This window comes from Oncorhynchus mykiss, chromosome 13, assembly GCF_013265735.2.
Source record: "Oncorhynchus mykiss isolate Arlee chromosome 13, USDA_OmykA_1.1, whole genome shotgun sequence".
NCBI lineage: Eukaryota > Metazoa > Chordata > Actinopteri > Salmoniformes > Salmonidae > Oncorhynchus > Oncorhynchus mykiss.
In genome coordinates, this window is record NC_048577.1 from 10,049,830 (window position 1) to 10,068,040 (window position 18,211).

Genomic DNA, 18,211 nt, shown 5'->3' on the forward strand with positions numbered 1-18,211 from the left:
CTGGCTCTCTATAATACTCTGTATAAGATGGAAGGGAGCTCCAGGCACTCCTGGCTCTCTATAATACTGTGTATAAGATGGAAGGGAGCTCCAGGCACTCCTGGCTCTCTATAATACTGTGTATAAGATGGAAGGGAGCTCCATGCACTCCTGGCTCTCTATAATACTGTGTATAAGATGGAAGGGAGCTCCAGGCACTCCTGGCTCTCTATAATACTGTACTTTTCTTTGAATTTGTTCTGGACCTGGGGACTGTGAAAAGACCCCTTGTGGCATGCCGGGTAAGGTAAGTGTGTGTGCCAGTGCTGTGTGTAAGTGGACTATGCTAACAATTTGGAATTTTCCTACACATTATTGTTTCTTATAAAAACAAGAAGTGACTCAGCCAGTCTCTCCTCAACTCTTAGCTAAGAGAGACTGGCATGCAGTCTCTCCTCAACTCTTAGCTAAGAGAGACTGGCATGCATAGTATTAATATTAGCCCTCTGATTAGGTCCTATGATTGAGTGTAGTCTGGCCCAGGAGTGTGAAGGTGAACGGAAAGGCACTGGAGCGACGAACCGCCCTTGCTGTCTCTGCCTGGCCGGTTCTCCTCTCTCCACTGGGATTCTCTCTCCACTGGGATTATCTGCCTCTAACCCTATTACGGGGGCTGAGTCACTGGCTTACTGGTGCTCTTCCATGCTGTCCCTAGGAGGGGTGCATCACTTGAGTGGGTTGAGTCACTGATGTGATCTTCCTGTCCAGGTTGGCACCCCCCTCGTGGTCGTACCGTGGGGGAGATCTTTGTGGGCTATACCTTCTAGTGGTGTGGGGGCTGTACTTTGGCAAAGTGGGCATCGGACAGGGTATCGTTGGACGGGGCCACAGTGTCTCCCGACCCCTCCTGTCTCAGCCTCCAGTATTTATGGTGCAATAGTTTATGGGGGGGCTAGGGTCAGTCTGTTATATCTGAAGTATTTCTCCTGTCTTATCCGGTGTCCTGTGTGAATTTAAGTATGCTCCCTCTAATTCTCTCTCTCTCTCTTCCTCTCTTTCTCTCTTCTCTCAGAGGACCTGAGCCCTAGGACCATGCCTCAGGACTACCTCCTTGCTGTCCCCAGTCCACCTAGTCGTGCTACTGCTCCAGTTTCAACTGTTCTCCCTGCTGCTATGGAATCCTGACCTGTTCACCAGACGTGCTGCCTGTCCCAGACCTGCTGTTTTAGACTCTCTCTCTCCACCGCACCTGCTGTCTCTAACTCTTAATGATCGGCTATGAAAAACCAACTGACATTTACTCCTGAGGTGCTGACCTGTTGCACCCTCTACAACCACTGTGGTTATTATTATTTGACCCTGCTGGTCATTTATGAACATTTGAAAATCTTGGCCATGTTCTGTTATAATCTCCACCCGGCACAGCCAGAAGAGGACTGGCCACCCCTCATAGCCTGGTTCCTCTCTAGGTTTCTTCCTAGGTACCTGCCTTTCTAGGGAGTTTTTCCTAGCCACAGTGCTTCTACACCTGCATTGCTTGCTGTTTGGGGTTTTAGGCTGGGTTTCTGTACAGCACATTGTGACATCAGCTGATGTAAGAAGGGCTTTATAAATACATTTGATTGATTACAATGAAGAGCAAGACGTGTTGCTCTGTTATGGGCCACCTGCAGTTTAACTAGGTATTTCTTTGCAGCACTCAACCACGCGACTGGACAATAATCACAATAAGATACAACTGGAGCCTGCAGGACTTACTTTGTGGAGTGTGGTGTCAAAAAAGCAGAGCATCTCTTTATTAAGGACAGACCTCTCCATCTTTACTACCATTGAATCTGTCTGTTTTGACCGTGACAGTTTACAATCTAAGGTAACGGCAAGTAATTTAGTCTCCTCAACTTGTTCAACATCCACACCCTTCATTACCAGATTCATCTGAGGTCTAGAACTTAGGGAAGGATTTGTACCAAATACAATGCTGTTAGTTTTTAGAGATGTTCAGGACCAGTTTATTACTGGCCGCCCATTCCAGAACTGTAAGAAGAATTGTTAAGAGTCTGAATCTAAAATCTAAATCCCGTTCTACATTCCAGAGGGCGGCAGCGGCTCGAAGATAAAACGTTAGCCTATACTCAGTCCCGTTTCTCACAAATGAGCTTTCGGTAACGGGCCGTGGTGAACATTAGCGTTTGCTGTCACCGTGGAAAACCGGTGTGGTAGAACAAAGTCACGTCAAGCCCGGTTTGCTCATCTAGCCGTTAAATGAAACCCATTTGTCTCACTTATTGCCATGACGCCTCCTGCTCAACGATAACAAATGTTGCACAACAAATAAAATAAATTCACCACGGCACTTAAAATAACCATTAGTTACTCCAGTGGCTCTGTATAGACACAACAAAACAACTTTCAACTTTTTTTTTTTTGCTGTAATGTGCTTTGGCACATGGGGCAGATTGAACAAAAGCAAGAGGCTAGATTTAATTCTTTACTTTCAATACCAATAAAGGCATAAGGTTGTCAGCCAACATAACCATGTATAATACAATGTATTTGTTACATCTTATAATATACCCAGTATTATGACTGTCCCTCACATACATTTGTGCATGAACATACATTGGGATTGGTGGGGCAGATGGCTATGTGAGCCATGGATGGCTCTTGGCAGTGTTGGGGAGAAGTCATGTAGTTCAACTAGTAACTACATTTGGTAATAGCTTGGTGGTAGTTGAACTAAATTCAAATCTAAGTAGTGTTTTCAGTAGTTAATTAAGCGATATGCCACTGCTAAGGGCTGTTCTTACCCACGACACAAGGCAGATATTGGCCATATACCACTGCTAAGGGCTGTTCTTACCCACGACACAAGGCAGATATTGGCCATATACCACTGCTAAGGGCTGTTCTTACCCACAACACAAGGCAGATATTGGCCATATACCACTGCTAAGGGCTGTTCTTACCCACAACACAAGGCAGATATTGGCCATATACCACTGCTAAGGGCTGTTCTTACCCACGACACAAGGCAGATATTGGCCATATACCACTGCTAAGGGCTGTTCTTACCCACGACACAAGGCAGATATTGGCCATATACCACTGCTAAGGGCTGTTCTTACCCACAACACAAGGCAGATATTGGCCATATACCACTGCTAAGGGCTGTTCTTACCCACAACACAAGGCAGATATTGGCCATATACCACTGCTAAGGGCTGTTCTTACCCACGACACAAGGTAGATATTGGCCATATACCACTGCTAAGGGCTGTTCTTACCCACGACACAAGGCAGATATTGGCCATATACCACTGCTAAGGGCTGTTCTTACCCACGACACAAGGCAGATATTGACCATATACCACTGCTAAGGGCTGTTCTTACCCACAACACAAGGCTGATATTGGCCATATACCACAAACCCCAGAGGTGCTAAATGAAATATGTGTGAGGTAGGGAATCATGTTGTTTATGTTTCAGCATAAGACCTGCCTAAGAACAGTTTTTGTGTTTAATAGACTATGGGAACATTTGACCCCAGAGGGATTTGTTCTTGCAATTTGTAGTCTATGACATTTCAGATTTAGATATGACAATTTTTCAAGAAGTAGTTTGGATGTAAACTACTTTTTCAAAGTAACTTAAGATAAGTATGTCATATTTTTCATATTAAGGGTAAATTTAGTGAATCTTAACTTTTTCCAGTGGGAAGTAGCCTATTTTGTAGCTTGGTAAATTGTATTTTCAGAGTAGCTTCTCCAACACTGTCCTGGGATTCCATCACGCTTGATTCAGCGCCATGGAGAGCCCCCCCCCCCCCCCACACACACAAATCTTCTGACCACACTTTTCGATCGATAGGGTGCAAGGACAGGTCAGAGGAGCAATAGAGAGTACAAGGTCCTGTAATAGCCTACACTCAATACGAAACAGCGACTTAAAAGGACAACGCATCCACACACACTCAACATTATTTGGTTTCCTTGGAGCGCTACTGAGCTATGCGCTGACTTCTCCTTGCTGGTGGACTGCTACCATCTAGCGGTGGAATATGGTACTACAACCTTTAGAGAACAGTCATTTTGTTATCTGATTGAGCACCGTACAATTATGCGGAACAGCAAGTCTGAACAAAACCAGCAGTTCACTTCCGAGTGTAGGTTAGGCTCCCTCCCCTCACACACACCCTCCCTGAAAGGTGTCGGAGAGAGAGGCTCAACCAACAACAAGTTGTGACAAATCCTTTTTTTATCAAGGACAGGGAGTTCGCACAAAACTCAGGTTGGGCGGTGAGAACCATGCAAGTGTTTCACTGAATGGACCGAACGGAAGAATCGATTTGAGTGGAAGTTTATTTATCTTCTTCTTTCAGTTGAGCCTGACATACCTCCTCATCCTCTCGTCTAGGCTACCGCCTGCGTGTGTAGGGAGCCGAGGACCCACCCGAAGACACACTTTAATGCTGTGATTTTTCGGTTGTCTTCTCGGTTCAGGACTGATTTAAAGGATTGGAAATGCCTGGGAACGAGAGAGTTTCTCGTCTCTTGAAAATTATAATTCAAAAGCCAGGGAACGACGCGTGCGCAGACTGTGGTGCGCCTGGTAAGTTGAAATGTGATGCTGATGTTATAACTTTGCTGCAAAGAACCTTCTAGCCTAGACGTTCTAGATGAGAGAGGGTGGGAGTTGGCATGCAACAGGTCCTGACATGTATAGGTAGAAAAATACCTTTAGCCTATTTAGGTCTATTTGAGTTGCTCTGGGAATGTTAGGAGCAGAATAGGCCTACTTGCATATTAAATCGACTTTTCATTTGTAACCTAACGGTGAACCAGAATCTGGCCTTACACGAGACGTTGGTTCAGAAATGTAAGGATATTGTTTCCAAAAGTATGTATTTATGTGGGCTTCAGTCTGCAACGTGGTCTCAGAGCGTTTCGTATTATTCTGTACTTAAATCCGAAACACCATTTAGTATGATATGTTATGTTTCGTATGCATTTGTGGATGTCCGTCTCCATTTCGTATGGTATGTTACGCATTGCAATTCGTCAATATGTTCTGAAATGCAATTTGTACAATATTTTACGAATTTGCTAAATTTATGACATGTTACGAATTCCAATTTGTTGTGGCTAATGTTAGCTAGCTCTATTTGTTAGGGGTTAATGTTAGGAGCTGAACAGGTGTTGTGCCGAAAATCTCCCCCCTGCCAGAACCCCCTCCCCCCTTCTATTTTCCTTAATTTTGTGGTTAGAGTCAAATACTTTCGGTGGCACACATCAGAGTCAAATACTTCTATAGAACCAACTTCACGTTGGCAACCGAAAGGCAACCGAAATGAATAATTCATATATGTGTGTTATATTAAACATAGAGGAGGGAGTAGAGCGGCATCTTGCCGCCCCGGGGTGTGGGCGGGCGCTGAACGGGGAGTTCTCCCAGGGCGCCATACAAGCTAGAACCGCCACAGACACTTGAAACAAATAGCCAAACCCAAAAACCGCAGACAAAACTGCTTTCTGCTACTAAGATCCGTGAAATGTAGGCTAAACTGACAATGGAGTGAAAAGCAGAAATCTCAACTAGCAAGTTGCAGCAATGAAGAACGGGAAGGGGGCAGAATTCTGGCAGGGGGGAGATTTTCGGCACAACACCGGCCCGCTCATTAGGCAGGATTAGGTGGCCGCATATGCATGGCGATAAGCGAGGGTGGCTTTTCTGAGCTAAACTGACCAAGACCCACCTCCAACAACACATAAGACCTCACATAATTCTGCCCAAAAACAATGACATATTATAACCAATGGCATAATTATGGGCTTTTTAGGTGAGCGCTGATGCCTGTCTGTGATAAGCAGTGCCCACTTTGTCAAAGGCAGGGAGGCAAGATACAGTGCCTTGCGAAAGTATTCGGCCCCCTTGAATTTTGCGACCTTTTGCCACATTTCAGGCTTCAAACATAAAGATATAAAACTGTATTTTTTTGTGAAGAATCAACAACAAGTGGGACACAATCATGAAGTGGAACGACATTTATTGGATATTTCAAACTTTTATAACAAATCAAAAACTGAAAAATTGGGCGTGCAGAATTATTCAGCCCCTTTACTTTCAGTGCAGCAAACTCTCTCCAGAAGTCCAGTGAGGATCTCTGAATGATCCAATGTTGACCTAAATGACTAATGATGATAAATACAATCCACCTGTGTGTAATCAAGTCTCCGTATAAATGCACCTGCACTGTGATAGTCTCAGAGGTCCGTTAAAAGCGCAGAGAGCATAATGAAGAACAAGGAACACACCAGGAAGGTCCGAGATACTGTTGTGAAGAAGTTTAAAGCCGAATTTGGATACAAAAAGATTTCCCAAGTTTTAAACATCCCAAGGAGCACTGTGCAAGCGATAATATTGAAATGGAAGGAGTATCAGACCACTGCAAATCTACCAAGACCTGGCCGTCCCTCTAAACTTTCAGCTCATACAAGGAGAAGACTGATCAGAGATGCAGCCAAGAGGCCCATGATCACTCTGGATGAACTGCAGAGATCTACAGCTGAGGTGGGAGACTCTGTCCATAGGACAACAATCATCCATATATTGCACAAATCTGGCCTTTATGGAAGAGTGGCAAGAAGAAAGCCATTTCTTAAAGATATCCATAAAAAGTGTTGTTTAAAGTTTGCCACAAGCCACCTGGGAGACACACCAAACATGTGGAAGAAGGTGCTCTGGTCAGATGAAACCAAAATTGAACTTTTTGGCAACAATGCAAAACGTTATGTTTGACGTAAAAGCAACACAGCTGAACACACCATCCCCACTGTCAAACATGGTGGTGGCAGCTTCATGGTTTGGGCCTGCTTTTCTTCAGTAGGGACAGGGAAGATGGTTAAAATTGATGGGAAGATGGATGGAGCCAAATACAGGACCATTCTGGAAGAAAACCTGATGGAGTCTGCAAAAGACCTGAGACTGGGACGGAGATTTGTCTTCCATCAAGACAATGATCCAAAACATAAAGCAAAATCTACAATGGAATGGTTCAAAAATAAACATATCCAGGTGTTAGAATGGCCAAGTCAAAGTCCAGACCTGAATCCAATCGATAATCTGTGGAAAGAACTGAAAACTGCTGTTCACAAATGCTCTCCATCCGACCTCACTGAGCTCGAGCTGTTTTGCAAGGAGGAATGGGAAAAAATGTCAGTCTCTTGATGTGCAAAACTGATAGAGACATACCCCAAGCGACTTACAGCTGTAATCGCAGCAAAAGGTGGCACTACAAAGTATTAACTTAAGGGGGCTGAATAATTTTGCACACCCAATTTTTCAGTTTTTGATTTGTTAAAAAAGTTTGAAATATCCAATAAATGTCGTTCCACTTCATGATTGTGTCCCACTTGTTGTTGATTCTTCACAAAAAAATTAAGTTTTATATCTTTATGTTTGAAGCCTGAAATGTGGCAAAAGGTCGCAAAGTTCAAGGGGGGCGAATACTTTCGCACGGCACTGTATGTATGTATAGATACGTATAGCGGTAAGAATACTATATCCAGAGTCAGTACATAGGGGTAAACATACTACAGGGTCAGTACCATATTATAATGTACAGGGATACTGGATCTATAGAGGTAGATATGTATAGGGGTAAACATACTATATACAGGGTCAGTACCATATTATAATGTACAGGGATACTGGATCTATAGAGGTAGATATGTATAGGGGTAAACATACTATATACAGGGTCAGTTCCATATTATAATGTACAGGGATACTGGATCTATAGAGGTAGATATGTATAGGGGTAAACATACTATATACAGGGTCAGTACCATATTATAATGTACAGGGATACTGGATCTATAGAGGTAGATATGTATAGGGGTAAACATACTATATACAGGGTCAGTACCATATTATAATGTACAGGGATACTGGATCTATAGAGGTAGATATGTATAGGGGTAAACATACTATATACAGGGTCAGTACCATATTATAATGTACAGGGATACTGGATCTATAGAGGTAGATATGTATAGGGGTAAACATACTATATACAGGGTCAGTACCATATTATAATGTACAGGGATACTGGATCTATAGAGGTAGATAGGTATAGGGGTAAACATACTATATACAGGGTCAGTTCCATATTATAATGTACAGGGATACTGGATCTATAGAGGTAGATATGTATAGGGGTAAACATACTATATACAGGGTCAGTACCATATTATAATGTACAGGGATACTGGATCTATAGAGGTAGATATGTATAGGGGTAAACATACTATATACAGGGTCAGTACCATATTATAATGTACAGGGATACTGGATCTATAGAGGTAGATATGTATAGGGGTAAACATACTATATACAGGGTCAGTACCATATTATAATGTACAGGGATACTGGATCTATAGAGGTAGATATGTATAGGGGTAAACATACTATATACAGGGTCAGTTCCATATTATAATGTACAGGGATACTGGATCTATAGAGGTAGATATGCATAGGGGTAAACATACTATATACAGGGTCAGTTCCAGTACCATATAATATAATGTACAGGGATACTGGATCTATAGAGGTAGATATGTATAGGGGTAAACATACTATATACAGGGTCAGTACCATATTATAATGTACAGGGATACTGGATCTATAGAGGTAGATATGTATAGGGGTAAACATACTATATACAGGGTCAGTACCATATTATAATGTACAGGGATACTGGATCTATAGAGGTAGATATGTATAGGGGTAAACATACTATATACAGGGTCAGTACCATATTATAATGTACAGGGATACTGGATCTATAGAGGTAGATATGTATAGGGGTAAACATACTATATACAGGGTCAGTTCCATATTATAATGTACAGGGATACTGGATCTATAGAGGTAGATATGTATAGGGGTAAACATACTATATACAGGGTCAGTACCATATTATAATGTACAGGGATACTGGATCTATAGAGGTAGATATGTATAGGGGTAAACATACTATATACAGGGTCAGTACCATATTATAATGTACAGGGATACTGGATCTATAGAGGTAGATATGTATAGGGGTAAACATACTATATACAGGGTCAGTACCATATTATAATGTACAGGGATACTGGATCTATAGAGGTAGATATGTATAGGGGTAAACATACTATATACAGGGTCAGTTCCATATTATAATGTACAGGGATACTGGATCTATAGAGGTAGATATGTATAGGGGTAAACATACTATATACAGGGTCAGTACCATATTATAATGTACAGGGATACTGGATCTATAGAGGTAAACATACTATATACAGGGTCAGTACCATATTATAATGTACAGGGATACTGGATCTATAGAAGTAGATATGTATAGGGGTAAGGTGACTAGGCATCAGGATATATGATTAACAGAGTAGCAGCAGCGTATGTAATGATTGTATCTGAGTGGGAGTGTGTAGTCTATAAATGTGTGTATATGTTATGTGTGTGTGAGTAAATGATGGAGGGAGTGTATTTGTATTTATTGTGAATCCCCATTAGCTGCTGACCAAGCAGCAGCTCCTCTTCCTGGGGTCCGGCAAAATGAAGGCAATTTATGCCATTTTAAAAACATTACAATACATTCACAGATTTCACAACACACTGTGTGCCCTCAGGCCCCTACTCCACCACTACCACATATCTACATTTCAATGTGTATGTATAGTGTGTATGTTATCGTGTGTGTGTGTGTGTGTGTGTATGTTATCGTGTGTGTGTGTGTGTGTGTGTATGTTATCGTGTGTGTGTGTGTATGTTATCGTGTGTGTGTGTGTGTGTGTGTGTGTGTGTATGTTATCGTGTGTGTGTGTGTGTGTGTGTGTGTGTGTGTATGTTATCGTGTGTGTGTGTGTGTGTGTGTGTGTGTGTGTGTGTATGTTATCGTGTGTGTGTGTATGTGTGTGTGTGTGTGTGTGTGTGTGTGTCTGTGCTAATGTTTCTGTTGCTTCACAGTCGTTGTTCCATAAGGTGGATTATTTTTCATCTGTTTTTTAAAATCACATTTTACTGCATCAGTTACCTGATGTGGAATAGAGTTCCATGTAGTCATGACTCTATGTAGTACTGTGTGCCTCCCATAGTCTGTTCTGGACTTGGGGACTGTGAAGAGACCTCTGGTGGCATGTCTTGTGGGGTATGCATGGGTGTCCGAGCTGTGTGCCAGTAGTTTAGACAGACAGCTCGGTACATTCAGCTTGTCAATACCTCTCATAAATACAAGTAGTGATGAAGTCAATCTCTCCCCCACTTTCAGCGAGGAGAGATTGACATGCGTATTATTCATATTAGCTCGCTGTGTTAGAGGTCGACCGATTAATCGGAATGGCCGATTAATTAGGGCCGATTTCAAGTTTTCATAACAACCGGTAATCTGCATTTTTGGACACGGTTTATGGCCGATTACATTGCACACCACGAGGAGACTGCGTGGCAGGCTGACTACCTGTTATGCGAGTGCAGTAAGGAGCCAAGGTAAGGTGCTAGCTAGCATTAAACTTATCTTATAAACAAACAATCAATCTTCACATAATCACTAGTTAACTACACAGGGTTGATGATATTACTAGTTTATCTAGCTTGTCCTGTGTTGTATATAATCAATGCGGTGCCTGTTAATTTATCATTGAATCACAACCTACTTCGCTGAATGGGTGATGATTTAACAAAAGCTCATTCGTGAAAAAAGCACTGCCGTTGCACCAATGTACCTAAACATAAACATCAATGCCTTTCTTTAAAATCAATACACAAGTATATCTTTTTAAACCTGCATATTTAGGTAATATTGCCTGCTAACATGAATTTCTTTTAACTAGGGAAATTGTCACTTCTCTTGCGTTCTGTAAATTGCAGTCCGGGTATATGCAGCAGTTTGGGCCGCCTGGCTCATTGCGAACTGTGTGAAGTCCATTTATTCCTAACAAAGACCGTAATTAATTTGCCAGAATTGTACATAATTATGACATAACATTGAAGGTTGTACAATGTAACAGCAATATTTAGAGCTAGGGATGCCATCCGTTAGATAAAATACGGAACGGTTCCGTATTTCACAGAAAAAATAAACATTTTGTTTTCGAAATGATAGTTTACGGATTTTACCATACTAATGACCTAAGGCTCGTATTTCTGTGTGTTATGTTATAATTAAGTCTATGATTTGATAGAGCAGTCTGACTGAGTGGTGGTAGGCAGCAGCAGGCTCGTAAGCATTCATTCAAACAGCACTTTCGTGTGTTTAGCCAGCAGCTCTTCGCTGTGCTTCAAGCATTTAGCTGTTTATGACTTCAAGCCTATCAACTCCCGAGATTAGGCTGGCAATACTATAGTGCCTATAAGAACATCCAATAGTCAAAGGTATATGAAATACAAATGGTATAGAGAGAAATAGTCCTATAATTCCTATAATAACTACAACCTAAAATTTCTTACCTGGGAATATTGAAGACTCATGTTAAAACGAACCACCAGCTTTCATATGTTCTCATGTTCTGAGCAAGGAAATGAAACGTTAGCTTTCTTACATAGCACATATTGCACTTCTACTTTCTTCTCCAACACTTTGTTTTTGCATTATTTAAACCAAATTGAACATGTTTCATTATTTATTTGAGACTAAATTGATTGTATTGATGTATTATATTAAGTTAAAATAAAAGTTCATTCAGTATTGTTGTAATTGTCATTATTACAAATATATATATATAAATCGGTCGATTAATCGGTATCAGCTTTTTTTGGGGGTCCTCCAATAATAGGTATCGGCGTTGAAAAATCATAATCGGTTGACCTCTGCTCTGTGTACATCCAAGGGCCAGCCGTGCTGCCCTGTTCTGAGACAATTGCAATTTTCGTAAGTCCTTTTTTGTAGCACCTGACCACACAACTGAACAGTAGTCAAGGTGTGACAATAGTAGAGTCTGTAGCACCTGACCACACAACTGAACAGTAGTCAAGGTGTGACAACACTAGAGTCTGTAGGACCTGACAACACTACTGAACAGTAGTCCAGGTGTGACAACACTAGAGTCTGTAGGACCTGACAACACTACTGAACAGTAGTCCAGGTGTGACAACACTAGAGTCTGTAGGACCTGACAACACTACTGAACAGTAGTCCAGGTGTGACAACACTAGAGTCTGTAGGACCTGCCTTGTTGATAGTGCTGTTAAGAAGGCAGAGAAACACTTTATTATGGACAGACTTCTCCCCATCTTAGCTACTGTTGTATCAACATGTTTTGACCATGACAGTTTACAACCCAGTGTTACTCCAAGCAGTTTAGTCACCTCAACTTCTCACATAATTTATTACATGATTTAGTTGAGGTTTAGGGTTTAGTGAGTGTTTTGTCCCAAATACAATGCTTTTAGTTGAAATATTTAGGGCTGACTTATTCCCTGCCACCTATTCTGAAACTAACTGCAGCTCTTCATTAAGTGTTGCAGTCATTTCAGTCACTGTAGTAGCTGACGTGTGTAGTGTTGAGTGTTGCAGTCATTTCAGTCGCTGTAGTAGCTGACGTGTATAGTGTTGAGTCATCCACATACATAGACACTCTGGCTTTACTCAAAGTCAGTGGCATGTCCTTAGTAAAGGTTGTGTGTGTGTTGGAGCGTCAGTGTGTGTAGTGTGTAGGGCTCTGCGAGGGTGCTTAGAGACAGTACAAAAATAAGAACAAAGGACAACATAGGTAGTCTGTGTAGCCATTGTGTTAGCTATGTGGCAGTCTGATGGCATGAGGACAGAAGAATGCTGGGCAGCATACTGCAGTAGTCCCTGGACAAGACATGCACTGACTACACTCACACGTTAATAATGGCATCTGCCAAGTCACTCGTGAAGTCACTCATAAAATGTCATTTATGTATGGGGAATAGGCCAGTTTAGTACCCAAAGGTCCCAATACACGGGGCAATAACATGCATTTATAAGTAGCATTCAAATCTTTTTTGAAATTGATTCCCCCGCAGTCTGAAATGAGTGTTGGTTATTCAGGCACATCTAGATGTGAAACAGGCCTCCTCAGCGCTCCAGACATCATCATGTGATTATCAGAATGAAAGAAAGTAGGATATGAAAGGGAACAACAGTAAGACATTCTGTAGGTTAACACTACTGTAGGCTACCGGATCACTTCCAACAGAACAGACCTATAGGTCTACCGCAATGTAGACGCACGCAGGGTTTCTGTGGCCTACGCTGACTTTGTCATAGGGGATACAACGGTGTAGTAGGTTAAAGACACACACACACACACACACACACACACACACACACACTCCGTTGGTTGGTAGCTGGCCCTGCACCAGGCTGTGTCAGGTAGATAAGATGGGTGTGGTCAAGCTAAAGTAAACACAGGTATGAGCCAATCGAGGGAGATGGGAGACATTCAGTACAAATGTTAAATGAAAAGGAAGGTTTCTCTTCCCTGACTGCCTCCATATCTACCCTGGAGGTATGTGGTCCAGCACTTTGTACTGAGTTGTAGTGTGGTATGTTGTTGTACGTCCTATACACCTTATCATTGGATCTTCACAGAGAATCTGCTCCTTGCTCAAGAGGGCAAAGGTCAAAGCAAGCATTCCAAGTGTTTTCGATGTGAAATGTCGGTTTTTCTAAAAGTATTCCATTTGATCTAGTACCACAAACTCCCAATGAAACCACATACTTCTCTCTGTTGTTCTCTGTTCTTCTTCTCTCTCTCTCCCTCCTTGCCTCCATCCATCCCTCCATCCCTCCATCAGATCCTAGTTGGGGCTCCTGTTCCTTAGGAGTGTTCATCTGTGTTCAATGTTCCGGGATCCACAGGAATATTCCCGACATCGGAATGAAGGTCAAATCCCTCAGCCTCTCCCGCTGGGAAGACCAGGAAGTGAAGGTGAGCTGCTTACCAAAATGACCCAAATCACAATATTTCTTCAAATCCAATCGGCTCTGGGTTCATTGCTATTTTTAAATCATTTCACATGCTTTATCTGTGCTTGATTGAGCTTGCCTGGCTTGACAGACCGACAGAGTCGTCCCAAAATGGCAAACCCCGCCCATCTGTCACTGCAGGCAGGCTAGAGCTGACGCTCAAGGTACTTGAAAGATTTGAAATCGTTTTTGAACCCAGGTCTGAATCCATGACTATACATAGTCATGTATGACTGAGTCATAACTCCGTGATGAACCTGACATGAATATGAAATGAAACAGGCTTTTGTCCCGTCCATCCTGAAGAATAGGACATTATCCTGTAGGAAATGAATGGTCGTGCTGCATATTTAACATTCAAAACAATCCACTGGGAGGAATTGTCTGTGTTTAGCTAATACGTGGTATGACACATGCAATCATGACTCATCCGCCCGTCTGTTCTGTCTCTCTCAACTTGTCTCTTTCTCTGTGTGTGTGGGTGGGTGTGTGTTACAGTTCATGGCGGAGAATGGGAACGAATTGATGAAGCAGAAATATGAGGCGTTTGTTCCTGTCTACTACTACAAACCTACCCACAAAGACTGCCAGTAAGTGTGCCTGTGCGCTTGTGTGCGCGTGTGTGTGTGTGTGTGTGTGTGTGTGTGTGTGTGGTGACCATGGCAACGGGACCATTGTAATAATGACATTGTGATGATTGGGATATTTTTGGGGACTCATGGCAAAGAGGCACTGGCTAGGGCAGGATACTGAAAGGAACACACACACACACACACACACACACTGTCTATTCTCTATCATGATCAATCCATTAGAAAGACATTAGGATGAAGTGCACATTGTAATAGGTTCCATAATAACATCAGAGGTTGATTTCCTGTGATGTTTAACGTGTAGGAGGAGGAATCATTGAGTTTCAGTCATGTGTTTTAGACTAGTTATAGGATATGTTTCCTTGTTCATTATTTCCTCGCTTTCTCTCTCTCTCCCTCTCTCTCTCTCTCTCTCTCTCTCTCTCTCTCTCTCTCTCTCTCTTTCTCTCTCTCTCTCTCTCTCTCTCTCTCTCTCTTTCTCTCTCTCTCTCTCTCTCTCTCTCTCTCTCTATTCATTTTAAGGGCTTTATTGGCATGGGAAACAAATGTTTATATAAGGTAGATAATAAACAAAAGTGAAATAAACAATAACAAATGTACAGTAACATTACACTCACACAAGTTCCAAAATAATAACGACATTTCAAATGTCATATTATGTCTATATACAGTGTTGTAACGATGTGCTAATAGTTAAAGTACAAAAAGGAAAATAAATAAACATAAATATGGGTTGTATTTACAATGGTGTTTGTTATTCACTGGTTGACCTTTTCTTGTGGCAACATGTCACACATCTTGCTGCTGTGACACACTGTGGAATTTCACCCAGTAGATATGGGAGTTTATCAAAATTGGGTTTGTTTTTAAATTCTTTGTGGATCTGTGTAATCTGAGGGAAATATGTCTCTCTAATATGGTCATACATTGGGCAGGAGGTTAGGAAGTGCAGCTCAGTTTCCACCTCAGGCATTATTTGGTGTTCTACGTTGTACACAGAGGATATTTTTGCAGAATTTTGCATGCAGTCTCAATTTGTTGTTTGTCCCATTTGGTGAATTCTTGGTTGGTGAGCAGACCCCAGACCTCACAACCATGAAAGGCAATATAACTGATTCAAGTATTTTTAGCTAGATCATAATTGGTATGTCAAAGTTTATTTTCCTTTTGATGGAATAGAAGGCCCTTCTTGCCTTGTCTCTCAGATCGTTCACAGCTTGTGGAGGTTACCTGTGGCGCTGATGTCTAGGCCGAGGTATGTATAGTTGTTTGTGTGCTCTCGGGCAACGGTGTCTGAATCATTCTTGCGCCTGTCTCCCGACTCATTCATAGCAGCGTGACTGAAATAGTGAGATAACAGTCTCAGGTGTCAGTGTGGTTTGTGTCTTGGCCCCTTTCACCAGGGTTTTAGACAAAAAAACATGATCTGCTGTTATGTGGCAGGTAATCCTTATGTTATGTTTTAATGAGTGTCAGAGATACCTGATGTTTTCTGTGTGTGTGTGATGGTTTGTTTGAATGCGTGTCGTGTGTTGTGTTTATCTCACGCTGGGACCGATGGCTTGTCTCGTCCGTTTTGTTTCACCGTCGTCTCGTCTTCGTCTCGTAATCAGCAACGCTAATCCTTTCATCAGCTCTCTGGGCTTCCCAGCAGTCATCAGACAGCACTCAGCATGGACACACACACACACACACACACACACACACACACACACACACACACACACACACACACACACACACACACACACACACACACACACACACACAGACACAGACACACACACACACACACACACACACACACACACACACACACACACACACACACACAGACACACACACACACACACACACACACACACACACACAGACACACACACACACACACACACACACACACACACAGACACACACACACACACACACACACACACACACACACACACACACAGACACACACACACACACACACACACACACACACACACACAGACACACACACACACACACACACACACACACACACACACACACACACACAGACACACACACACACAGACAGACACACACACACACACACACACACACACACACACACACACACAGACACACAGACACACACACACACACACACACACACACACACACACACACACACACACACACACACACAGACACAGACACAGACACAGACACAGACACAGACACAGACACAGACATAGACATAGACATAGACATAGACATAGACACATGCACACGCATAAACGCACACACCTCCCATCTGGTTATTATGTAGTCTGGCTGATTGCAGTACTTGACATGGACGGTTGTGTCTGAAGAGATGGAGGGAGGGAGAGGGAGGAGGGAGGAAAGAGGGAGGGAGGAGGTAGAGAGAGGGGGGGAGGGAGAGAGAGGAAAAAGGGAGAGTGCTTCTCTTTGTCTCTGAAGCTGTACACTGATCCCAGCTCTAATGTTAATGAACACTTCACATTTTCCTTGCTGCCAAATGTCACATATTACACACACACACACACGCGCACACACACACACACACACACACACACACACACACACACACACACACACACACACACACACACACACACACAGACACACACAGACACACACTGGAGTGATAGAATCCAATCTGGGAATTTGCAGTAATATGGATGAATGTTTATTTTTGACCTATTCATTCCACGTGGTTACAGATAATGAGCTGTTTCCATCAGTATCATCAAGAACTCTCTCTGATTGTTAGATCATTGTGAACTGCTGTGGTACAGTGGTATCAATAGTGTTCTCTGAGCCTCGTGAGGTCAGGCCCAGTGCTGTGGTACAGTGGTATCAGTAGTGTTCTCTGAGCCTCGTGAGGTCAGGCCCAGTGCTGTGGTACAGTGGTATCAGTAGTGTTCTCTGACTCTGAGCCTCGTGAGGTCAGGCCCAGTGCTGTGGTACAGTGGTATCAGTAGTGTTCTCTGACTCTGAGCCTCGTGAGGTCAGGCCCAGTGCTGTGGTACAGTGGTATCAGTAGTGTTCTCTGACTCCGCCTCGTGAGGTCAGGCCCAGTGCTGTGGTACAGTGGTATCAGTAGTGTTCTCTGACTCCGCCTCGTGAGGTCAGGCCCAGTGCTGTGGTACAGTGGTATCAGTAGTGTTCTCTGACTCCGCCTCGTGAGGTCAGGCCCAGTGCTGTGGTACAGTGGTATCAGTAGTGTTCTCTGACTCCGCCTCGTGAGGTCAGGCCCAGTGCTGTGGTACAGTGGTATCAGTAGTGTTCTCTGACTCTGAGCCTCGTGAGGTCAGGCCCAGTACTGTGGTACAGTGGTATCAGTAGTGTTCTCTGACTCTGAGCCTCGTGAGGTCAGGCCCAGTGCTGTGGTACAGTGGTATCAGTAGTGTGCTCTGACTCTGAGCCTCGTGAGGTCAGGCCCAGTGCTGTGGTACAGTGGTATCAGTAGTGTTCTCTGACTCCGCCTCGTGAGGTCAGGCCCAGTGCTGTGGTACAGTGGTATCAGTAGTGTTCTCTGACTCTGAGCCTCGTGAGGTCAGGCCCAGTGCTGTGGTACAGTGGTATCAGTAGTGTTCTCTGACTCAGCCTCGTGAGGTCAGGCCCAGTGCTGTGGTACAGTGGTATCAGTAGT

The 18,211-nt window shown here is 43.0% G+C and overlaps 1 protein-coding gene and 1 long non-coding RNA gene across 2 annotated transcripts in view; one reads left to right on the top strand and one right to left on the bottom strand.

Moving 5' to 3' along the window:
* Positions 1-18,211, bottom strand: part of LOC118938203 — a 58,753-nt gene that overhangs the window by 33,961 nt on the left and 6,581 nt on the right. The window lies entirely within an intron of this gene.
* Positions 4,130-18,211, top strand: part of zgc:92360 (ArfGap_ADAP and PH1_ADAP domain-containing protein) — a 33,846-nt gene continuing 19,764 nt past the window's right edge. The window contains exons 1-3 of the mRNA XM_036940194.1: positions 4,130-4,587; positions 13,801-13,934; positions 14,471-14,562. Coding sequence (XP_036796089.1) covers positions 4,500-4,587; positions 13,801-13,934; positions 14,471-14,562 — 314 coding nt within the window. The 5' untranslated portion in view covers positions 4,130-4,499. The remainder of the gene's footprint in view (positions 4,588-13,800; positions 13,935-14,470; positions 14,563-18,211) is intronic.